The 25,904-nt window shown below is 40.3% G+C and overlaps 1 protein-coding gene across 1 annotated transcript in view; it reads left to right on the forward strand.

Annotated features, from left to right (window-relative positions):
* Positions 1-25,904, forward strand: part of SORCS1 (sortilin related VPS10 domain containing receptor 1) — a 565,826-nt gene that overhangs the window by 399,112 nt on the left and 140,810 nt on the right. Inside the window, 1 exon segment of the mRNA XM_088020180.1 lies at positions 12,805-12,869. Coding sequence (XP_087876306.1) covers positions 12,805-12,869 — 65 coding nt within the window.

The following is a 25,904-nucleotide window of genomic DNA, read 5'->3' on the forward strand; positions in this document are numbered from 1 at the left end:
TTTTACTCTCCACGTTATTATTAGGTCTTATTATTAATATCCTTTTACAGGTGATACATGGAGCTGTAGAAAAATTAGAGAGCCTACATTCTGATCTGATTATATCATTTATTAGCTGGATGCCCTTAGGCAAGTGACTTGCTTTCAGAGCTACCACCACCTTTGTTATCTTGTTATTATTTTTCCTCAGTTTGTGTCATGTGTGAATTTTGTAGGCACACAATAGGCATTCTTATCCACATTGTTGACAGTTGACGAGCAGGATGCCAACAAGGGCACAGCCCTGCAAGCCCCCCTGTATGACATCAATTCTACACTTAACAGATGAACACCAGCCTTTGATTAACACCATATAACAGTAGTGTTTTTGATGTAGTTAAAGCTTCTTATAGTTTTTTTTTTAAGATTTTATTTATTTATTCATAAGAGACAGAGAGAGAGAGAGGCAGAGGGAGAAGCAGGCTTCCCGCAGAGCAGGGAGCCCGATGAGGGACTCGATCCCAGGACCCTGGGATCATGACCTGAGCCGAAGGCAGACGCTTAACCATCTGAGCCACCCAGGTGCCCAGCTTCTTATAGTTTGTATATATTTTTTTCTACACAACTTTTAGTAAATGTTGTTATCACCACCTGATATATATTTACATTTATTTATACCTTCCCTGTCTTCTGTGTGGAAATGAAAGCTTCATAAAGTGCAGGGATTATCCTCTGTTTAATTCACTCCTAAATCCTCAGCACCTTAAAATTGCCTCTGGCATATTGTCGGTATTCAATAAATATTTGTTGAATTTATTCATTCATTCATTTAAAACACTTAATTGAGGATCAGCTGTCTGCCCTTCTGGGTGCTAAATACTGAGGATAACCCAGGAATCCACAGTTTAGAGCAATAGTCTACATGGGAAGGTACCTGCAGCAGCACCCCAGGGGTGTATAAGATGATTCATTGAGATGTAGGGAGAAGATACTACAATTCTTTTTTTTTTTTTTTGGCTATTTTACTTTCTATTTTGTGTATATTTTCTAAAGTTAAAGCATAAACACCCTAGTACGTTTCCTCAGCTTACAACCAATAAGTCATCATATATTGGCATGCGCTCATTTTCGTTTTCCCTGCTTGGTATGTTCAAACCAAAACTTTGGAGATTGCTATTTTTGGAATTCTCTTATAGAATATAATTTCTCTGGGCCAAATTTTCTCCAGCAGCAAAATGCTCAGGTTTCAATCCTTGAACATACTACCCTCTAATCTGAAGCTCTTTGTCCTTAACAGAAAGGGAAAGAAAGGGGGAAGTGGTGACGTTCTGTGCTCTCCTTGTCTTCTTTTACCCTGGCCCCTTTAGTCCCAAGCCGGACGTCGGTCCACACCTTCCTCCTCTCGCTCCGAATTTAAGATCAACACAAACACGCGCCTCCTGCTGTCCTTGGCATTGTTTCTTGCTGCCATAGCTGTTCCACAGCTTTAGTTTTCCAAGCACTTGTAGTAAGATGGTGGCAGAGTTGCAAGGAGTCTGAGGTTTGACATATTCCAGGTCTCCTCTCCATACTAACTACGCTCATTCCTTCCCACTACCCCTTTGTGACTTGCACACATTGATTATATGTCTCCTCACAGACTGTTTTCCAGACTGAAGAAACTTTCTTGTTGTTCATAATAGTACAAATTTATTAATATTAATTATAAAAATAATGCATAAATACATTGCAAAAAATTTTAAATTACCGACAAGGGTAGTAATCTCTTTGTCACCCCCAATTCCAAAACCTCTCAGAGATGGCTACTATTATGAATTTTGTCTTTGTATTTCCAGTGGGTTTTTTTTCATTTATTATACGTTTTTGCTTTGGGTCAATCAATAGACGATGGACAAATTGGATATTTTAATTTAATAAATTGCAATCTAGTAGTTAGAGATCTATCCCATTAATTTTATGTCCTGGCATGGAACAGTCTCCAAGATGGATTAGAGTAAAATTAACAAGTTGCTAAAAATGCATAGTGTATAATAGCACTACAGTTTAAAAAGGTAAAAAGAAGCCTTATTAAAAAAAATATTTTGAGCCACTCCTTTACCTCAATCCCAAACTGTTTGATCATTTTAAATATATTTCTGTTATCTCATTGGCACAATGATTTCTGTTTGGGGACTGGGCCGGTGATGTGGTCATCTTCCCTGGTGCCTCCAGATCTCCTCAATCCTGTACGCAGGAAACAACGAAGGCATGGAGAGGGGCCCAAACAGTGGGGAAATAAGAAAATGGGAAGTGAATACATGGTTTTGGAGTAAAGCCATTATATGAGAGAAGGGGAAAGTGGGGGAAAGGGGAGCATTGTAGAACAATGGCTTGTCCTGACCAACTTCGAGCTGGTCTTTTTGATGTCTGGAAGCAACATGTTGCTTGTTGCTCACTATGTATGGCCCTTGCAAATTTCAGCTTTGTTTTCTACCATGAGCTTTGTCCGACAAACATGCTCATCCTCTTATATATTCCTTCATTCCTGAGCTTTATGGATTCCTTCATTCTTTTTTTAACATTTTATTTATTTGAGATAGAGTGAGAATGAGTGAGTGAGAGCGAGCATGAGTGGGGGGGGAGGGGCAGAGGGAGGGGAGAAGCCGGCTCCCCAGTGAGCAGGGAGCCTGATGCGGGGCTCAATCCCAGGACCTGAGCCGAAGGCAGATGCTTAACAACTGAGCCAGCCAGCACCCCTGTATTCCTTCATTCTGAGTCAGATACCCCATTCCTCACTTTGCTCCTATAAACACACACACACACGCACGCATGCGTGCCCACACGTTCATACTCACATACACTTTGTTGCAGACATCACCTAATTCAACAATTGGGCTTTTGACTTAGGGGGAGTAAGGATGGCAAAATGCAGAATTTGATGGGCCTGAGGATGTTGGCCACGCTGATTCTCAGTAGCCATTTTGCATTTAAGAAACTAAGCATCTTTTTGTTTGTTTTTGTGTCTGTCTTTCTATTTATTTGTTATTTGTAGTGGCTATCTTTGGCTCTGGGAAACCAGTGTGACAGTATGGAAGCCAGAAGAAATCAAGCAAGCATGTTTCTTAGGACTAAGAAAGAGGCTAAAATGACACTTTGAAGCAGCTTTTTTTTCCCCCTAGCCCATTTTCCCCAGATGGACAGGAGATCAGACCTCTGAATAAGCTGCTTTGTTCTAGAATAAAAGTTACTGCATTAGCCAGGACTCTCCTGATGACCTGTGTCTTGACAGCCTAACTGTGAGGCCAGGGGAAAGGGGAACCCTTGGCTACAGAAGAGGAAATCAAGGGAGCCAGCCACTAGTACCAGCCAGTTTTGCTTCTTCTTGAACAGATAGAACCACTTGCTTCTAGGGGCTTTGTTTATGGAGAGAGCCTGTGGGAACATGATGCTCCTTCTAAAAAAAAGAAGGCAGGTGTCTCCAACTCACCAGCCCCCGTTACTCTGCAGATCCCTGTTCTTTCCTCCATATGCCATTAGCTGCAATTCTAAATTTGAATAAACAGGTGCTATCCTGGCACGGTATTTATTTTTTAATACTTGCTCTGCGGTTATCTATGTCAGGACATTTTGTGGCTCTGCACCATCTATGGAGCACTATATTAAACTGGTATAAACTCCGACAAAATGCCAGGAGAATGATAAACTAGTGACATTTCTGGGTTCCTCTGTAGAAAATGTCTACAAAGGCTGCATTTGGCTGATTACATTTCAGAAGGCGGACTCTGCACTGCTAATATCACAGTGCACTATATCAGGGTATGATTGTTTTATTTGCATTCTTGACTCTAATTATCCTCAGATTTTATTCAGAAATGGCTGCTGTATGTGAACACCAACTTTAAGATACTAGAAGCAAGGATGAGTGAGGCTGGCCTTGTCTTGTTTTCAACAACAGAGCTGGATCTAGCCTAGCCTGAGGGCCTTCACCGTCTACTTTCTGTGCACGGGGAGGCTCACACATAGATGGGGACAGAAGTTCTTCTTTTTAGCTATTTATAGCTATGCACACTTAATGTACTTCAGTAGCATTTCATGGCTTTTAGGATCAAATAAAAAACCTTAGCATGGTGCACAGGGTGCCTCATGATTGGACCCCTGCCTAACTTTTTATTTTATTTTCTACTGCTCTACTCTGAAAACATTAGATCTACTGACTTGCTAGCATATGCCTGTCTGGGCCATCCTCTCTCTGACCTGCGGCCTCTTTACTTGCTGTTTATCTCTAAATAGAATATTCTTCCACCCCTTCTGTCCATTGATCATATTATTGCGTATCCGTGAAGATTGAATTCATTTACCCTCAAGGATTCCTGGGCCCTCCTTCTCCCACAGGTTTCTATCTGCAAGTGAAAAGTCATTCCTTCTATGTGTTCAAGTAGCACCTTGAATATGAGCACTCTCGTTACATGGGGAACTGTAGAGCTCCTCCTTAGCTCTAAAGTTCTTAAGGACAGAGAATCCATAGCCTTTATTCTTATTACATATTAGGGGCTTGGAATGTTTCAGTGAATAAAATAGTGATTTTATTTATTCATATAGTTGGTCTCTGGGCTGTTGATTCTTTTTTTTTTTTATCTTTTGAGTTATGACGATAAATCATGTTGATAAATCATTTTGGCTAATGGGGTACCCGTGAAATCTCAAGAAGCTTTTATTACCAACATTAGCTTTAATTTTCAGATGGGTATTTACATTCCCCACCTCTCTCCTAAAATAAGAAAGGGAAAAAAAGAGAGGAAAGAAATCGGCTGCATTTCTGAACCTTTGCTACGTACAAGGAATCTGCTAAGTTTTAGATATATATTGTAGGAAAACTTATTTTAGCCTCATTTTATCGATTAAAACAATAATAAAAGCACAGAGATGTGAAGTAACTCACCAGATTTCACATATACAAATACATTGATAAATGCTTGCATGTTGGTTGTATACTTCTCCTTTTCCCAAAAGCATTCAGTAAACATTTATTGAATAGTTGTACTTGTCATGCATGGAAATGCATGGCATGGAAATACAGAAAGATTTGAGCTTATTGGTCCATAAGAGGGGTATACAGATGAGTTACCAATTGAAACATGGCCTAGTTTATGCTATGCACAAGTATGTGTGTGATTCTAGAAGTCTCAGAAGGAGTAACCAACTTAGTTTAAGTGGTATCTTCACTGGGAAATCTATTTTCAACTTCATATATCTGCTGCCAAGCCTATAAGAGCTCACAGACTGTAAGAGTTAAGAAGGCACAAGGGGCGCCTGGGTGGCTTAGTCGTTAAGCGTCTGCCTTCAGCTCAGGTCATGATCCCAGGGTTCTGGGATCGGGCCCCACACCGGGCTCCCTGCTCAGTGGGGAGCCTGCTTCTCCCTCCCCCTCTGCTGCTCCCCCTGCTTGTGCTCTCTCTCAAATAAATAAAATCTTTAAAAAAGAAAAGAAAAGAAGGCACGGGGTACATATATCTTTTAGAATTACTGTTTTCTTTTTCTTGGGGTAAATACCCATCAATAGAATACTGCATCATATGGTAACTCTATTTTTTAATTTTTGAGGAATCTTCATTCTGTTCTCCACGGTGGCTGCACCAGTCTGCCTTCCCACGAACAGTGCACAAGGTTTCTTTTTCTCCTTGCCAACACTTGGTATTTCTTGTGTTTTTTTTTTTTTTTAATTTTAGCCGTTCTAATAATTGTGAAATTTATAGCAGCATTATTTATAATAGCCAAGATAGGGAAGCAACCCAAGTGACCATTGATAGATGAATGGATAAATATGTGGTACATATATACTATGGAATTTTACTCAGCCATAAAAAAAGAAAAGAAATGAAATCTTGCCATTCACAACAGCATGGGTGGATCTAGAGTGTATAATGCTAAATGAAATAGGTCAGTCAGAGAAAGGCAAATACCGTATGATTTCACTCATCTGTAGAATTTAAAAAAAACCAAATCAACAAAGAAAAAAGAGACAAACAAACAAAAACCACTCAAATGTAGAGAGCAAAGTCGTGTTTGGTAGAGGGGAGGTAGGTGGTAGGGAGGGTGAAATAGATAAAAATGATGAAGCGTACATTTATCCTGATGAGCACTGAGAAATGTATAGGATTGTTGAACTATTGCACATGAAATGGAAAAAAAATATTAAAATAAAAGAAGAAGGCAGAATAAGGGTAAGGGGGAATTCCAGACAGAGACCCCAGTACATGCTAAGGCATGAAGACTTCCCTGCCCTTCTGTAAAATTTAGTTCAAGAAGGGAATTCATTTTCTTAAATAGACATACAGGCAATATAAAGATAAATTAGATAACGCCACCTATTGCCTTTTTATATAATTAAAAGATCCTGGATCAGAATTTTTCATCTCATAATACAGAGTTTCCTTTGAGTCCCAGAATTGAACAACCCAATATTATAGTAGATACTGACCAGTGTAAAAATGTTGTCTATATGTTTACAGAGGAAACATTCTTCTCTGTGCTCTGGTAAGCACAGAGAATTTGGTGATAAAAAACAGAGCACCTGCCTTATGGGAGCTCCATGAAGTCAAAGAGGCATTTATGCAGAGAGATCGAGCAAACCATTACGAACCATGACAGGGATACATACATACAGGGTAATCTGGACGCATAAAGCAAGGGTGTCTGACCTTTTGTGCTAAATGCCAAAAGTCAGACTTACTATCATGATGGACAGAGATACTTTAAGCCATTCTTGAGGTCTCACTCTGAAAAGAAGATCATCAAGGGAACATTTTGGATTGAATTTTATGTTTATGCTATTTTTATTTTTGAGCCTTACTGAGGTAGAGTTGACAAATAAAATTATAATATATTTAAAGTATACAATGTTAATGGTTTCAGAAACATATACAGTGTAAAAGGATTTCCACAACCAAGTTAACAGATCCATCATCTCCTATGTTTACCTTTCTTTTCTCCTTCCTTCCTTCCTTTTCTTTTTTTCTTTCTTTTTCTTTCTTTCTTTCTTTCTTTCTTTCTTTCTTTCTTTCTTTCTTTCTTTCTTTTCTTTCTTTCTTTCTTTCTTTCTTTCTTTCTTTCTTTCTTTCTTTCTTTCTTTCTTTTTCTTTTTCTGTGAGAACACTTAAGTTCTACTCTTTTAACAAATATTGGTTTACAATACAGTATCAATCAGCTATACTCCTCACCTCGTACATTACGTCCTCAGACCTTATTCATCTCATAACTGAAGGTTTGTACCCTGGACTGTCCTGTCCCCTGTTTTCTGCCCCCGCCAACCCCTGGCAACCACCTGTTAACATTATCGCCATCATTAGTAAGCAAAGCACAGTAATTGGTCTTAATATACGCAGATAACCACCCAGCTCTACCGTTACAAGTAAAACGTATAAGTGGGCTAGAGAATGATATTTTGTGGTCAACTGCTGTGATGTGCTCCTGCAAGGTGTCCGGTCAATGATAGGACCATTAAAACCAGCACCTTTGCAGACATTTAGCATTGTTTGGCTTCAGCTTTTGAGAATTCACCAGGGCCACAAAATATTTATTTATTTGACAGAGAGAGACAGGGTGAGAGAGAGAACACAAGCAGGGGGAGTGGGAGAGGGAGAAGCAGGCTTCCTGCGGAGCAGGGAGCCCGATGCGGGGCTCGAAACTAGGACCCCGGGATCATGACCTGAGCCGAAGGCAGACACTTAATGACTGAGCCACCCAGGTGCCCCTCACCAGTGCCACAAAATGAAAGCAGTGATAATTCTTTATGATCTATGACTGCAGATCTAGAGGTACTCCCCAACTACCAGGAAAAGGGGTGAGCCTAACCGCAAATAAAAGTTGTTGGAAACATTGTAGTTTGACTTTAAAGTTTTATTTTGTTGTTACAATTGTTTTACTCCGGATGGGGGAAAAATTTTTAGGCAGTGTAAGGAGAGTTGGTTAGCCACAGTAGACTCTAGAGAAGCAAGGGACTCTGTTTTGTTCCCATGTCTTTTTGTGAATCAATAAGAGTGGAAATATCACTTGAAACAATAGCTCCTGCCTTTAGAAATAACAAAAGATCTTTTTTTAATCCGTTTTTTATTATGTTATGTTAATCACCATACATTACATCATTAGTTTTTGATGTAGTGTTCCATGATTCATTGTTTGCGTATAACACACAGTGCTCCATTCAATACGTGCCCTCTTTAATACCCATCACCAGGCTAACCCATCCCCCCACCCCCATCCCCTCTAGAACCCTCAGTTTGTTTTTCAGAATCCATCGTCTCTCATGGTTCATCTCCCCCTCTGATTTCCCCCCCTTCATTCTTCCCCTCCTGCTATCTTCTTCTTCTTCTTTTTTTTTTAAACATACAATGTGTTATTTGTTTCAGAGGTACAGGTCTGTGATTCAACAGTCTTGCACAATTCAAAGTGCTCACCATAGCACATACCCTCCCCAATGTCTATCACCCAGCCACCCCATCCCTCCCACCACTACCACTCCAGCAACCCTCAGTTTGTTTCCTGAGATTAAGAATTCCTCATATCAGTGAGGTCATATGATACATGTCTTTCTCTGATTGACTTATTTTGCTCAGCATAACACCCTCCAGTTCCATCCACGTCATTGCAAATGGCAAGATCTCATTCCTTTTGATGGCTGCATAATATTCCATTGTATATATATACCACTTCTTCTTTATCTATTCATCTGTTGATGGACATCTTATCTCTTTCCACAGTTTGGCTATTGTGGATATTGCTGCTATAAACATCAGGGTGCACGTACCCCTTCGGATCCTTACATTTGTATCTTTGTGGTAAATACCCAGTAGTGCAATTGCTGGATCATATGGTAGTTCTATTTTTAACTTTTTGAAGAACCTCCATACTGTTTTCCAGGGTGGCTGCACCAGCTTGCATTCCCAACAATGGTGTAGGAGGGTTGCCATTTCTCCGCATCCCCACCAACATCTGTCGTTCCCTGACTTGTTAATTTTAGCCCTTCTGACGGGTGTGAGGTGATATCTCATTGAGGTTTTGATTTGGATTTCTCTGATGCCGAGCGATGTTGAGCACATTTTCATGTGTCTATTGGCCATTTGGATGTCTTCTTTGGAAAAATGTCTGTTCATGTCTTCTGCCCATTTCTTGATTGGATCATTTATTCTTTGGGTATTGAGTTTAAGAAGTTCTTTATAGATTTTGGATACTAGCCCTTTATCTGATATGTCCTTTGCAAATATCTTCTCCCATTATGTGGGTTGTCTTTTGGTTTTGTGGACTGTTTCTTTTGCTGTGCAAAAGCTTTTTATCTTGATGAGGTCCCAAGTGTTCATTTTTGCCCTTGCTTCCCTTGCCTTTGGCTATGTTTCTAGGAAGAAGTTGCTGCGGCTGAGGTCAAAGAGGTTGCTGCCTGTGTTCTCCTTTAGGATTTTAATGGACTCCTGTCTCACGTTTAGGTCTTTCAACCATTTGGAGTCTATTTTTGTGTGTGGTGTAAGGAAATGGTCCAGTTTCATTCTTCTGCATGTGGCTGTCCAATTTTCCCAACACCATTTGTTGAAGAGACTGTCTTTTTTCCAAAGGACATTCTATCCTGCTTTGTCAAAGATGAGTTGACCATAGAGTTGAGGGTCCATTTCTGGGCTATTCTGTTCCTTTGATCTATGTGTCTGTTTTTGTGCCAGTACCAAACTGTCTTGATGATGACAGCTTTGTAATAGAGCTTGAAGTCTTGAATTGTGATGCCACCAGCTTTGCTTTTCTTCAACATTCCTCTGGCTTTTTGGGGTCTTTTCTGGTTCCATACAACTTTTAGGATTATTTGTTCCATTTCTTTGAAAGAAGTGGATGGTATTTTGATAGGGATTGCATTGAATGTGTATATTGCTCTAGGTAGCATTGACATCTTCACAATATTTGTTCTTCCAATCCATGAGCATGGAATGTTTTCCATTTCTTTGTGTTTTCCTCAGTTTTTTTCATGAGTATTTTATAGTTTTCTGAGTACAGATTCTTTGCCTTTTTGGTGAGATTTATTCCTAGGTATCTTATGGTTTTGGGTGCAATTGTAAATGGGATCGACTCCTTGATTTCTCTTTCTTCTGTCTTGTTGTTGGTGTATAGGAATGCCACTGATTTCTAGGCATTGATTTTATATCCTGCCACTTTACTGAATTCCTGTATGAGTTCTAGCAGTTTTGGGGTGGAGTCTTGTGGGTTTTCCACATAAAGTATCATATCATCTGCAAAGAGTGAGAGTTTGACTTCCTCTTTGCCGATTTGGATGCCTTTGATTTCTTTTTGTTGTCTGATTGCTGTGGCTAGGACTTCTAATACTATGTTGAATAGCAGTGGTGAGAGTGGACATCCCTGCCATGTTCCTGACCTTAGGGGGAAAGCTCTCAGTTTTGCCCCATTGAGAATGATATTCGCTGTAGGTTTTTCATAGATGGCTTTTATGATATTGAGGTATGTACCCTCTATGCCTATACTCTGAAGAGTTTTGATCAAGAAAGGATGCTGTACTTTGTCAAATGCTTTTTCTGCATCTATTGAGAGGATCATATGGTTCTTGTTCTTTCTTTTGTTAATGTATTGTATCACATTGATTGATTTGCAGTTGTTGAGCTAACCTTGCAGCCCAGGGATAAATCCCACTTGGTCATGGTGAATAATACTTTTAATTATACTGTTGGATCCTACTGGCTCGTATTTTGGTGAGAATTTTTGCATCCATGTTCATCAAGGATATTGGTCTGTAATTCTCCTTTTTGATGGGGTCTTTGTCTGGTTTGGGGATCAAGGTAATCCTGGCCTCATAAAACGAGTTTGGAAGTTTTCCTTCCATTTCTATTTTTTGGAACAGTAGGTGAATAGGTATTAATTCTCCTTTAAATGTTTGATAGAATTCCCCTGGGAAGCCATCTGGCCCTGGGCTTTTGTTTTTGGGAGATTTTTGATGACTGCTTCAATTTGTTAGTGGTTATAGGTCTGTTCAGGTTTTCTATTTCTTCCTGGTTCAGTTTTGGTAGTTGATACATCTCTAGGAATGCATCCATTTCTTCCAGATTATCTATTTTGCTGGCATATAGTTGCTCATATGTTCTTATAATTGTTTGTATTTCTTTGGTGTTGGTTGTGATCTCTCCTCTGTCATTCATGATTTTGTTGATTTGGGTCATTTCTCTTTTCTTTTTGATAAGTCTGGCCAGGGGTTTATCAATCTTGTTTATTCTTTTAGAAATAAGAAAAGATCTTAAGAGACAACTGCTCATATTGATTTGGGGCCATGAGCACATGGAAAGATACAACTGGATGCAGGGTACTTATTTCGTCTCGCACTGACACTCACCATGAGCCAAGCAGATAGGTCTGCATGTTAGTTTTTACCATTGTGTTTCTGCAATGCCAGCCTTCTGGGAATTACAAGTGCTAGTCATTTCAAGGAAGAAACCCAGGGTAGCCGGCATGGTGGGAGGTGAACAGTATGGAACTACCCACTAATAATTTACAAAAACTAGTTAGCTGCTGAGATTTCTAGCTGGAAGACTTTTAAGGAGCTTGTTTTCTTTCTTAATCTCCTGACTATGGCCTCGTCAGAAGAGGTCGCCTGTGGATCCAGTTGGGGCTTCAGTGTGGGAAATGGAGAGCCTCCCTCCCTGGACCAGCAACTTAAGTGACGGTCAGATTCTCACCGACTGCCCGCATTCAGATTCCAAGGATGTGGAGTGTCCCAGTGCGTGTCCCCTGGCTCTTTGGGGAAAATTATCAAACCCTTACTAGGACTTTTCGGCTGCTGGAGAGAAGAAAGCAGGGTTTAGTGTTTCGAGCATAGACTCTGAATTTCAGGCCATGTATCAATCAGAGAAAAGTTACTGACAGTGATAATTGGGCCTTTAGGAGACTTCTTAAGATGAAGAGAGACTAAGCTAACTATGCTTCAGACTCTTTGAGCTCAGAAAATGAGTTCAAATAAGAAGAGTTCTGGGAATGCCCTTAGGACAATGATTAATTTACTTATTTCAAAGAGCTCACAGACCATCATATACTCCTTCCCTCTGTTCATTTCCTTCCTTCTTTCATTCAACATTTGACTATCTATTATAGCTCAGGTAACAGAATAATTATTTTCTATTTAATAAGGCTTACTGCAAGAGTACGCTAAATAATAGGTGCCTCCAAGGCATTTTAAATAGACTTTTATTTTGCTTTTATTTTATTTTGCTTACACATATGGTTTCAAGCACCTACTGTGAAGTGTGGTGCATCTGCATTTTCCTCTCACACTGGCTCAGCGACACAGAGCATGGTCCCTCTGTGCCAATACTGGCCCCTGCATCGGGTGGAGTCACATGATATGTTCATAGTGTGTAGGATAGGGGAACCAGTTCTGCTAATTTCAAATGAAAAAATTAATTAGATCAGTTTGCTTTGGAAATCACTGTTCAGGCAACCCAGCTAAAGCAGCCTGCCTGGAATTTGCCTGCTATGTCTTGAAAGTCTAATATATGGTTAGTGAGATTGTCACAGGAGGACATCCGGGCCATGTGTAGGACTTATTTGCAGGTCGGAGCTAATAACACGCAATATCCTTGTCAGACTTAAGCCTGGCCTTCATCAAATAAAGGTTTCATTATAGCTTTATTTGAAGTGGGAATTTTACTGTCAGGCTATATAAATAAATACGGCAGATGTATTCCAAGGATTGTGGTGTTTAAATCCTGCGAACATTAGTAGTCCCTGGGCTCCACTGAGTTTCTCTGAGGCACATGTGAAGTCATTAATGTTGGTCTTCCTTTTCCTGTTTCTCCATTTTTTTTTTTTTAGGTCTGTGATGGGGTCAAATAAGGAACCAGATCTTGTGCATCTCGAGGCCAGAACTGTAGATGGTCGTAAGTAATTCATCTTCTCCATGATGTTCATAGTAATACTAGTTTTACCAATCTACCATGAGCCAAGTCTGTGTCTAGGGAAAACATAGCAGCAGTAGTCCAAGTCCTTAGTAATCCAGAGTTGCCTTAACAATTTCCAACATCTCTCATCCAGCCAAGGTGTTTTCCTTTCCAGGTAATGAGGAAATGCCCCCGTTTCTTATTTCTGAAGTGTTTTTGTAGTTATTGTTATGATTATGTTTTTGCCGCTGTTTTTTGATTTGTTTTTCCAGTTTCCTTATTTTATCAGATATGGTTTCAAAAAAACCATAGAATAATATCATAACCAGAGAAGGCATCCATTTCTTAGGAGAGTCTTTCTTGAACTCCCAGTCTAAACCTATTTCATGTTTTATTTGCTTTCATTCTGTGGTTATACTGGATGTTATCTTTGGGGGAAGCCAAGAAAGGGTACAGGGCAACTCTCTATACTAGTTTTTGCAACTTTTATGTGAGCCTAAAATTACTTCAAAATAAAAAGCTAAAAAAGTAGAAATGGATGTCTGAACCATCCATAGTGATTAATTACAATGAATTGGCCTCTGGGTTCTAGGATAGGAGGGGCCGTGTGCATCTTCAGTCAATATCGCTTCTCCAGCACATGCCACATTGTCAACATGTAGATGGAGCTTAGTAAATATTAGTTGAGTGAGTGGATACATAGTTGACCAATTGTCAGGGTGACCGAGTCACTTACTAAGTTGGAAAATTTTAGGGCATTGCATCTCAAATTTGAACATAACATGGCCCAATGAGGGATCTTGTTAAAATGTGGATTCTGATTCAACAGGGGCCCAAGAGTCTGCATTCCTAATAAGTTCCCAGGCGAAGCCTGTGCTGCTGGTCAGCGGAACACATTTAAAGTAAAAAAGTCCCACAATGAAAAACTAATGAAAGAGCTTTAGGGTCTGTTTCCCATGACTGCACCTCTTGTTTAGGAAGCTCCGGATGGAATTGGTAACATCCCAGATTGCTTTCATTTTCAAGCTTTTGGGGATAATACCACTTCTGGCTTGTGGCATCTAATGCACATAAGCCCATATCCTGAAAACAATAAGGCCGTCACTTTCCCTGATGTGCACGTTTTCTTTCACCCAACATTATTCCTATGCTCCCTGCAGCCATGAAGGTAGATAATGCCAAACTGTCATCTCGGGCTCAGCTTTCACATGGCATGAAATAGATCAGTTCTAATTTTATTTATTTTATTTTACTTTTTTGCAAAGGCAGCATCTTCAGAAACTACCCAAGAGTGAAAATTCAATAAAGGGATTTAATTTGAAAAGTTATCCCTGTCAAAACAGAACAGAAAAAAAATTACCTACCAATTGAAATAAAGGATCTAGGCATAATGCCTGACCTGACTGGGTATTAAAAAAAGAGATTTTTTAAGTATCATATCCAGTCCCTCTCTTTCTCTCTCTCTCTCTCTCTCTTTCTTCCTTCCTCTCCCTCTTCCTCTTTCTCAAGGTACTTGGTAACCAGGACTCCAGGGCAAAGAAACAGAGGAAGGGGAGAGAAGGAAAGAGCACAGAGAGATCAGAGTAGTAAGGTATTAGCATGTGTAGCGGAGACTGTATTTATTAAACCCAGGTTCCAGGCTGGTCAGTTGCTCCAGGAATTCTAATGTCTGTATGTCACTTCTCTATTTTCTGACTGAGATCCTTCTGTAGTATTCAGGACAAAATTTAAGGCTGTGGAACCCATTGTTTATACATCTTGTTGAGTATATGCCAAAATAATACAATATTTTGACTTTGGATAAGTGATTGCTTTCTGATTTTAATGGATTCAGGAATTCTGTTATTTTGACACAGGAACAAGCCCTCAGTAGCTTATTTGGCTCATCCCCATAGGGTGGCTTACAAATGCTTATCTGGGTTTGTTATTCAAAGTTCAGTTTTAGTCTCATTTCACATTTCCCTAGATTACATTTTATAATTGATTTCTGCTTCACCTGAAGTCTCCAGAGCTCCATAGCTGAGGGCAGGTAAGCTCTGGAAAGAGCTTTTTTTTTTTTTTTTCCTTGCTCTGCGACAGTCTGACTACCATAGACATTTCTGCCACTGTGCTGTGGAATCCGGATGTCTTGTAGTTTACACTGTGACAAGGATGTTATTCTTCCTTGCATTACCTCTCTGCCTTGGGAGGCAGGCGGGGGAGAGCAACCTCAATTACCATCTATCACAGGAATTATTACTGGAAAATTTTGAACATGTTTATTGGATGTGGCATTTGTTATTGGCCCCTGCATTTAACTGAGGACAAATTGACAGGTCCTCATCCCAGAGACAAAGATTTTACTATTTGACTATCATGTGTGTGTATGAATGTGCATGCACTCAGGCATCCTATGTACCCAGTACAGTAAAACTGCTGCCCAGTGCATTAAAACCATAAAAAGGAAACCTATTCTGTTGATTCACCTAATATAGGTGCATTTCTGTATATGTATGTAATGTATGTAGTTAGAAAATGTTGACTAAACTGCCGGATTGAAAGCTTTGTGTAAAGCCATATCTCATTTTATTTTGATTCTCTGTACAAACAAAGCTCAGAGACTGACCCATTTGTTGACTTAATAAATAACCTTATCTGTGTAAGCATGTCTTCTTAAAGAAGGGCTTTAACCATAGGGTCTACAGAGTCCTGAAGGGCTCTGCATGTTACGTATATGTGATTTTGGAGGAAAAGAATGTAACTGTGATCAGAATTCTTCACATGGCAATTACATAGGAATGCAGAGTTCTCTATGCACATCTGTAAATATCATCTTGCAAGAAAACTTGCAGTATCAGGTTTGACCTTTATCGCCCCTCCCTCTGACTTCTGAAATGAAAGGCCTGGTCAGTGACATGACTATTTCCATACTGGTGGTGATCCCTGCTAACATGGACAGGGAACAGGGGACAATTACTGGGCTCATTGTCTATTTGCATGAGTAAGTAACCTTGTAACAACTTGCACAAGGACTAATCTCTTTCACTGGGGAGAAACAACCTTGGCCCTTTAATCAACTGTGAAAATGATTGTCCAAAAACTCTTGCTGAAATGAACCACAGACTAGCATTTTACAAGCTGAAATAAAAATCAGAGGAGAGTCACAACTTTATATAGCCACTTTCCCACAAATTCTGGTCTTGGGTGAGAACTGCACATCCCATTCTACTTCCCATTTTCCAGTGCTCCAGTTGACTTGCGTATTGAGCGGCTTGCCTAGCAACGTCTGAATGGGGGGAGCGTGGGTACAATGCTGAGGGGCTGGGATGGAGACCTCGGTTCTCATCAGACCTCAGAAGGTGACCTATGGGGTGCTTTCAGTTCTTCCTATAGAAATAGGTTACTTTTATAACAAGAGTAGCAACAATGACAATAAAAAGATAAGTCATACTCAGGTACATCAAGTGAAAAGTAAAATCCGCTTCTTGACCTTCATTCCCATTCCCCAGAGGTACTATTTTTTTTTAATGTTTCTTCTGCATTTTTACAGAAATTGTTCGGGCTTACACAGGTGAGTATGCGTGTGAGTACACGTGCATACACATTCACAGATGTTCGTGCCGTAAAACCATTATTGCCAAATTCGCTGTTGGCGAGCACAATAGCAAGTTAAAATTTTTCCATATCAACACATGCAAATGTAGCCACTTCGTGACCAATGACTATAAAAAAAAAAAACACTTTGTACAGTCAACTATGCTCTTGTTAGCCCTTCTCTCATTAATAGACCTGTAGAGGTTTGGCTCTTTCATACAGTGCTAATACATCACACACACACACACACACACACACACACACACACACACACACTCACACACACACACACACACACACACACACACACTCACACACACACACTACTGATTTGGTTAGTAAGCAAGCCCTGTTGGGAAGAGAAATTACTGAAGGCAAAGTCCGGATCTGAGACTGTGTACATTGATATACAATAATATACATTGTATACTTGTTACATTGTCCTCTGAGATGGTTGTATCATTGCATACTGTCAGTATGATGATGCTAGGATGCTTGTGTTTGTAAGCCTTCAATAGCCCGAGACATTATCAAAGATTTTTTAAACATAACCCATCTGATGAGCAAAGAGCTATATCCTTATTGTTTTCATTTTCATTTATTTAATCGTGAGTGAGGTAAAAGAATTTTTATTTATTTTTCTTGGCTATTTGTGTTTCCTCATCAGTGCACCTTTAAAAGTTAGTCAATCTCTTTAATGTTCCGGAGAAGACGAACACTTGGGCATTTCTATACAAAAAAAAAAAACAAAGTCAAACTGGCCACTCCCACTCCAGTGAGGGTCCCAGCACTGACCCACCAACTGGCATTATTCGACCCCACATTTCATAACCTTCATTTTACCTTCTTTTCAGTCAGTTTAGGAACAGTTTCTGAGGTGGGACTTGGGAAGAGGCTAGAAGATTCCAGTTCGGGGCGGCTGCAGACTCCGATGGCCCCCTCCTAGTCTCCAGCGTGCTGAACAAGCACCTCTCCCCTCTTGCCTGTGCCCACAGCAGGCATCAGGGATGAGGCAGTGCGGGGGCACTTTGCACTTGGCTTTTTCTCCTGGCTGCCTCCTTCTGACCCCATTGTTCATATTGCAAAAGCCGCTTGATTTCAACCCCTAGTGATTTCGGCTTGGCCTCTCTGATTTAGTAGCCTTAAAGACAGCCCTGAAAACCAACCAGAAAAGCATGCAGCATGGTAACACAGGCCCCTCCACACAGCAGTGAAAACCTAACAGGAACATGCAGGGGCGGGCCCCGCTGGGCAGCTTTCAGAGTGGGCTCTTTGTACGCTTCTGTGCTACTTCCCTTGCATGCTGTGTGCCCAGCAGGCCGGGAGGAGGTCTGTGCCCTTACTTCTCATGCTCAGGAAGAGAGGACAGAGTGTGCAGGTGAAGCCTGTTTTCCCCTGGCCCTCACTCGATGACAGAGGTCTGCATCTCTCCTGGGTTTTCAGGATCCCCCAGGACATAGCAGCACTAGTCCATATAACATGTATGGCAATTTCCAAGTGTCTGGAAAATTCCTAATGCTTCTTACTCCTGCTTCCAAAAAAAAAAAAAAAAAAGTGTCATAATGGTCTTGGCACTCACACATTTCCTTCCTTGGTCCTGTATGTTGTCAAGCAACAGTAATGCTAGTACTATGCATTATATTCCTCTCATTCGCCTGGTGCTACTGCAGCACTAGGTACTTTTCAGCTGCATTACTTATACCGATTCTTGTAAGTAGACTCTGTTGTTATTTTTCTCATTTTAACTTTGAGGAAAACAAGGCTTTTAGTGATTAAATGTTTTGGCCATTGCCTCAGGGCTAGAATTTGAAGCCCTATTATTCATTCATTCAGCAGGTACTGTTGGACTGTATGCTGTGCTGCGTGCTGTCCTAGACACGGATGGGAGATAGGAGGGAACGTTGCAAAGGCCCTGCTCTCATAGAGTTTCCCTTGTAGTCAGGGGAGACGTTCTAAACGCGTGTATAATGCCAAGTGGTGCTAAGTTCCAGGAAGTAAAACAAAGCAGAGCAAGGGGAGTAGTGATTGAGGCGGAGGGGAGGTCAAGGAAGGAATCTCTGATAAGGTGGCATTTGATGTTTGAGCCAAGTCTTTATGGAGGTAAGGGAGACAGCCTGGTGGAATAGCATTCCAGATGGATGGAAGAGCGCATGCAAATGATATGGAGTATGGCCATGCTTGGCAGGGGCGGGGGGGCGGATAGCAGGAAGGCCAGGGATATAGACAGGACAGGCCAATGTGTCATCTTTGTTCATTCCACCATGAAAGGCAGAAATTGTACCCTATTGGTCTTGGTTGAATATTGGCCATGTTCCAAGTATGATATTTAGTATTGAGGGTGATAAAAATAGAAAGTTATTAAGTGAAGAAATAGTGGATTGACCATACCCACGTGCCTCAGGCAATCCCTTGAACAGACTCTTTGTCCTGAAATTAATCACATAACATGTGAACACATCTAAGTAGACATTGTACACCTCTCCCCCAAAAATCCTGGAAAAAATTCTGTGTACTTTTTCCCCCATGCACCAAACTGCTTTCATTTCTCCCCTTCCTCTCTTTTTCCTTCCCACTTTTATTCCTGCTTTTGTTCCTTCTGGTTTTCCTACCATTTGGAAAGTTGTTTGAACAAATGTGCTTCAGTGTGACCTTCTAGATAACTTTCTGTCTTTTCTCAATTAAACTGGATTTCCAGTGTGGTTTTCCCACAAAACAGACAGGGAGCATTCCTCAGACACATCTCATACCCTGCCCCTCATGCCTCTGTGCTGTCACCAGTGTTCCTTCTTTCTGGATTCATCCTTATCACTCACCCTATCACCGTTCCAAGCAGCCTTCCAGACTTTTCTCAGCTCCTCCACAAAGCCTTCCACGGGTGTTCCCGCCCTACCCCCACACAGGTCATTGTTCCCTCTGTGCATTAGAGTGAATAGTAAAGTGGTCTCTGTCCCCCAAAGTACTGTAGGCCAGGGAAGCGTAACAGGTCCACAGTTGTGTGTGACGCAAAGTAAAATAGCTGCAGTCAAGGAGAAGTCGTGGCACAAGGTAGACCGTCTGTGGAAGGGTATAAATTTGTGTGTCCCTCACCTGGGGGTGGGACACACCTGATCCTTCCTGAGGTACACTCACCACACTGCCTTGTAGTGGGCAAGTGATATTTTGTTTTTCAGAGCAGATTTTTTTATTTTTATGTTAATCACCATACATTACATCATTAGTTCTTGAGGTAGTGTTCCAAGATTCATTGTTTGTGCATAACACCCAGTGCTCCATGCAGAATGTGCCCTCTTTAATACCCATCACCAGGCTACCCCATCCCCCCACCCTCCTCCCCTCTAGAACCCTCAGTTTGTTTTTCAGAGTCCATCATCTCTCATGGTTCGTCTCCCCCTCCAACTTAACTCCCCTTCATTCTTCCCCTCCTGCTATCTTCTTTTTCTTTTTTTCTTAACATATGTTGCATTATTTGTTTCAGAAATGCAGATCTGTGATTCAACAGTCTTGCACAATTCACAGTGCTCACCATAGCACATACCCTCCCCAATGTCTATCACCCAGCCACCCCATCCCCCCACCCCCCACCACTCCAGCGACCCTCAGATTGTTTCCTGAGATTAAGAATTCCTCATATCAGTGAGGTCATATGATACATGTCTTTCTCTGATTGACTTATTTCACTCAGCATAACACCCTCCAGTTCCATCCACGTTGTTGCAAATGGCAAGATCTCATTCCTTTTGATGGCTGCATAATATTCCATTGTGTATATATACCACTTCTTCTTTATCCATTCACCTGTCGATGGACATCTTGGCTCTTTCCACAGTTTGTCTATTGTGGACATTGCTGCTATAAACAATGGGGTGCACGTACCCCTTCGGATCCCTACATTTGTATCTCTGGGGTAAATACCCAATAGCGCAATTGCTGGCTCATATGGTAGCTCTATTTTCAACTGTTTGAGGAACCTCCATACTGTTTTCCAGAGTGGCTGCACCAGCTTGCATTCTCACCAACAGTGTAGGAGGGTTCCCCTTTCTCCACATCCCCGCCAATATCTGTCGTTTCCTGACTTGTTCATTTTAGCCATTCTGAACGGGTGTGAGGTGGTATCTCATTGAAGTTTTGATTTGGATTTCCCTGATGCCGAGTGATGTTGAGCACTTTTTCATGTGTCTGTTGGCCATTTGGATGTCTTCTTTGGAAAAATGTCTGTTCATGTCTTCTGCCCATTTCTTGATTGGATTATTTGTTCTTTGGGTGTTGAGTTTGATGAGTTCTTTATAGATTTTGGATACTAGCCCTTTATCTGATAGGTCCTTTGTAAATATTTTCTCCCATTCTGTCGGTTGTCTTTTGGTTTTGTGGACTGTTTCTTTTGCTGTGCAAAAGCTTTTTATCTTGATGAAATCCCAATAGTTCATTTTTGCCCTGGCTTCCCTTGCCTTTGGTGATATATCTAGGAAGAAGTTGCTGCAGCTGAGGTCGAAGAGGTTGCTACCTGTGTTCTCCTTTAGGATTTTGATGGACTCCTGTCTCACATTTAGGTCTTTCAACCATTTGGAGTCTATTTTTGTGTGTGGTGTAAGGAAATGGTCCAGTTTCATTCTTCTGCAGGTGGCTGTCCAATTTTCCCAACACCATTTGTTGAAGAGACTGAGTTTTTTCCATTGGACATTCTTTCCTGCTTTGTCGAAGATTAGTTGACCATAGAGTTGAGGCTCCATTTCTGGACTCTCGATTCTGTTCCATTGATCTATGTGTCTGTTTTTGTGCCAGTCCCATACTGTCTTGATGATGACAGCTTTGTAATAGAGCTGGAAGTCCGGAATTGTGATGCCGCCAGCTTTGCTTTTCTTTTTCAACATTCCTCTGGCTATTCGGGGTCTCTTCTATATTTTTAGGATTTTTAGGATTATTTGTTCTATTATTTGTTCTATTTCTTTGAAAAAAGTGGCTGGTATTTTGATGGGGATTGCATTGAATGTGTAGATTGCTCTAAGTAGCATTGACATCTTCACAATGTTTGTTCTCCCAATCCATGAGCATGGAATGTTTTTCCATTTCTTTGTGTCTTATTCAATTTCTTTCATGAGTATTTTATACTATTCTGAGTACAGATCCTTTGCCTCTTTGGTTAGATTTATTCCTAGGTATCTTATGGTTTTGGGTGCAATTGTAAATGGGATCGACTCCTTGATTGTCTCTCTTCTGTCTTGTTGTTGGTGTATAGGAATGCCACTGATTTCTGTGCATTGATTTTATATCCTGCTACTTGACTGAATTCCTGTATGAGTTCTAGCAGTTTTGGGGTGGAGTCTTTTGGGTTTTCCACACACAGTATCATATCATCTGCAAAGAGTGAGAGTTTGACTTCCTCTTTGCCGATTTGGATGCTTTGATTTCTTTTTGTTGTCTGATTGCTGTGGCTAGACCTCTAATACTATTGTTGAAAAGCAGTGGTGAGAGTGGACATCCCTGCCGCGTTCCTGACCTTAGGGGAAAAGCTCTCAGCTTTTCCCCATTGAGAATGATATTCACTGTAGGTTTTTCAAAATGGCTTTTATGATATTGAGGTATGTACCCTCTATGCCTATACTCTGAAGGGTTTTGATCAAGAAAGGATGCTGTACTTTGTCAAATGCTTTTTCTGCATCCTTTGAGATGATCATATGATTCTTCTTCTTTCTTTTGTTAATGTATTGTATCACGTTCATTGATTTGCGGATGTTGAACCAGCCTTGCAGCCTAGGGATAAATCCCACTTGGTCGTGGTGAATAATCCTTTTACTGTACTGTTGGATCCTATTGGCTAGTATTTTGGTGAGAATTTTTGCATCCATGTTCATCAAGGATATTGGTCTGTAATTCTCCTTTTTGAAGGGGTCTTTGTCTGGTTTGGGGATCAAGGTAATGGTGGCCTCATAAAATGAGTTTGGAAGTTTTCCTTCCATTTCTATTGTTTGGAACAGTTTCAGGAGAATAGGTATTAATTCTTCTTGAAATGTCTGATAGAATTCCCCTGGGAAGCCATCTGGCCCTGGGCTTTTGTTTCTTGGGAGATTTTTGATGACTGCTTCAATTTCCTTAGTGGTTATAGGTCTGTTCAGGTTTTCTATTTCTTCCTGGTTCAATTTTGGTAGTTGATACATCTCTAGGAATGCACCCATTTCTTCCAGGTGATCTAATTTCCTGGCATAGTGTTGCTCATCATATGTTCTTATAATTGTTTGTATTTCCTTGGTGTTGGTTGTGATCTATCCTCTTGCATTCATGATTTTGTTGATTTGGGTCCTTTCTCTTTCTTTTTGATAAGTCTGGCCAGGGGTTTATCAATCTAGTTAATTCTTTCAAAGAACCAGCTCCTAGTTTCTTTGATCTCTTCTGTTCTTTTGGTTTCTATTTCATTGATTTCTGCTCTGATCTTTAGTATGTCTCTTCTCCTGCTGGGTTTAGGCTTTATTTGCTGTTCTTTCTCTAGCTCCTTTAGGTGTAGGGTTAGGTTGTATATTTGAGACCTTTCTTGTTTTTTGAGAAAGGCTTGTATTGCTATATACTTTCCTCTCAGGACGGCCTTTGCTGTGTCCCAAAGATTTTGAACAGTTGTGTGTTCATTTTCATTGGTTTCCATGAACTTTTTTTAATTCTTCTTTAATTTCCTGGTTGACCCATTCATTCCTTAGTAGGATGCTCTTTAGCCTCCATGTATTTGACTTCTGACTTTCCTCTTGTGATTGAGTTCTAGTTTCAAAGCATTGTGGTCTATAAAAATGCAGGGAATAATTCCAGACTTTTGGTACCAGTTGAGACCTGATTTATGACCTAGGATGTGACCAATTCTGGAGAATGTTCCATGGGCACTAGAGAAGAATGTGTATTCCGTTGCTTTGGCATGGAATGTTCTCAATATGTCTGTGAAGTCCATTTGGTCCAGTGTTTCATTTAAAGTCTTTATTTCCTTGTTGATCTTTTGCTTAGATGAGCTGTCCATTTCAGTCAGGGTGGTGTTAAAGTCCCTCATTATTATTGTATTGTTGTCAGTGTGTTTCTTCGCTTCTGTTATCAATTGCCTTATATAATTGGCTGCTCCCATGTTAGGGGCATAGATATTTACAATTGTTAGATCTTCTTGTTGGATAGACCCTTTAAGTAGGATATAGTGTTCTTCCTCATCTCTTATTACTGTCTTTGTTTTAAAATCTAATTTGTCTGATATAAGGATTGCCACCCCAGCTTTCTTTTGGTGTCCATTATCATGGTAAATGGTTTTCCACCCCCTCACTTTCAATGTGGGGGTGTCTTTTTGTCTAAAATGAGTCTCTTGCAAACAGCAAATGGATGGGTCTTGTTTTTTAATCCAGTCTCTTAGTCTGTGTCTTTTGATTGGGGCATATAGCCCATTTACATTCAGGATAACTTTTGAAAGGTATGAATTTAGTGCCATTGTATTGCCTTTACGGTGACTGTTACTGTATTTTGTCTCTGTTCCTTTCTGATCTGTGCTGCTTTTAGGCTCTCTCTTTGCTTAGAGGACCCCTTTCAATATTTCTTGGAGGGCTGGTTTCGTGTTTGCACATTCTTTTAGTTTTTGCTTGTCCTGGAAGCTTTTTATCTCTCCTTCAATTTTCAATGAGAGCGTAGCTGGATATAGTATTCTTGACTGCATATTTTTCTTGTTCAGTGCTCTGAAGATATCATGTCAGTCCTTTCTGGCCTACCAGTTCTCTGTGGATAGGTCTGTTGCCAATCTAATATTTCTACCATTGTAAGTTACATATCTCTTCTCCCGAGCTGCTTTCAGGATTTTCTCTTTGTCTCTGAGACTCGTAAGTTTTACTCTTAGATGTCGGGGTGTTGACCTATTTTTATTGATTTTGAGAGGGGTTCTCTGTGCCTCCTGGATTTTGATGCCTGTTTCCTTCCCCAAATTAGGGAAGTTCTCTGCTATAATTTGCTCCAATATACCTTCTGCCCCTCTCTCTCTTTCTTCTTCTTCTGGTATCCCAATTATTCTAATGTTGTTTTGTCTTATCGTATCGCTTATCTATCGAATTCTGCCCTTGTGATCCTGTAGTTGTTTCTCTCTTTTTCTCAGCCTCTTTATTTTCCATCATTTGGTCTTCTATATCGCTGATTCTCTCTTCTGCCTCATTTATCCTAGCAGTTAGTGCCCCCATGTTTGATTGCACCTCATTAATAGCCTTTTTGATTTCGACCTGGTTAGATTTTAGTTCTTTTATTTCTCCAGAAAGCGTTTCTCTAATAACTTCCATGCTTTTTTCAAGCCCAGCTAGTATCTTTAAAGTCATGATTCTGAACTCTAGGTCCGACATCATACTAATGTCCATATTGAGTAGGTCCCTGGCTGACGGTACTATCTCTTGTTCTTTTTGCTGAGGTGATTTTTTTCACCTTGTCATTTTGTCCAGAGGAGAATAGATGAATGAGAGACCAAAATGCGAAGAGGTTAACAACATCTCCAGCAAATATACTCTATACAAATCAGAAAAGACCTGAAACCAGAGGAAAAGAAAGGGAAAGAAAGAAAAAAGAAAGAGAAAAGAAAGAAAGAAAAAAAAAAGGAAAAGATAAAAACAAAAACACAACAATACAAAAAAAAGCCGAATATGATCAAATATGATCAGGCTAGTGCATAGATCAGTGCCACACACTAGATTTTGGGCGTGTTTTGGTCTGTTAGAAAAAAGTGCCTCCTAAAATTTTAAAGGAAGAAAGACTTATAAATGTGCAAAATAAGGGTCAATACAATGAAGGGATGGAATTTGACTGTAAAGATGAAAATTATAAAAGATTTTATAAAAGGAATTACAATAAGAATTTTGAAAAAAGAAAGAAGATTTTTTAAAAAAAGGGAGAGAATGTGATCAGACAGGAGAGTAGAACAAAGCCATACACTAGTGATTTAGGGTATATTTTGATCTGTTAGAAGAAACTGTATCTCAAAATTTTAAAGAGAGAACAACTTATATATATATGTCAAAAATAAGGGTAACTACTATGAAGGGATAAAATATGACTCTAAAAATGAAAAATAAAAAATGTTTTTTAGAAAAGGGATTGATAAGATGTTGGTTGAAAAAGGGAAAAAGAAAAATTAAAAAAATAACAGTTAAAAAAATTAACTTTGAAAAACTAATGAATCATGGTAAAAAAAGCCATGAATTCTATGTGCAGTATTCCCCTAGTGCTGGAGTTCTCCCGTTCTCCTTGATCAGTAACCTTTGGTCTTGGCTTGCTGGCTGTTTGTGCTGATCTTCTGGGGGAGGGGCCTGTTGCCGTGGTTCCCAAATGTCTTTGCCGGAGGCGGAGTTGCCCCACCCTTGTTTGGCTGGGCTAAGCATGCTGCTTGGGTTTGCTCTCAGGAGCTTTTGTTCCCTGCAAGCTCTGGTACAGCTTTGGAGGACCGGGGTAAAAATGGTGGCCTCCCAGTCTCCACCTGGA

The sequence above is a fragment of the Eumetopias jubatus genome, unplaced genomic scaffold (assembly GCF_037043125.1).
Source record: "Eumetopias jubatus isolate StellerSeaLion01/CBP00866 unplaced genomic scaffold, mEumJub1_p1.0 scaffold_17, whole genome shotgun sequence".
NCBI classification, from domain to species: domain Eukaryota; kingdom Metazoa; phylum Chordata; class Mammalia; order Carnivora; family Otariidae; genus Eumetopias; species Eumetopias jubatus.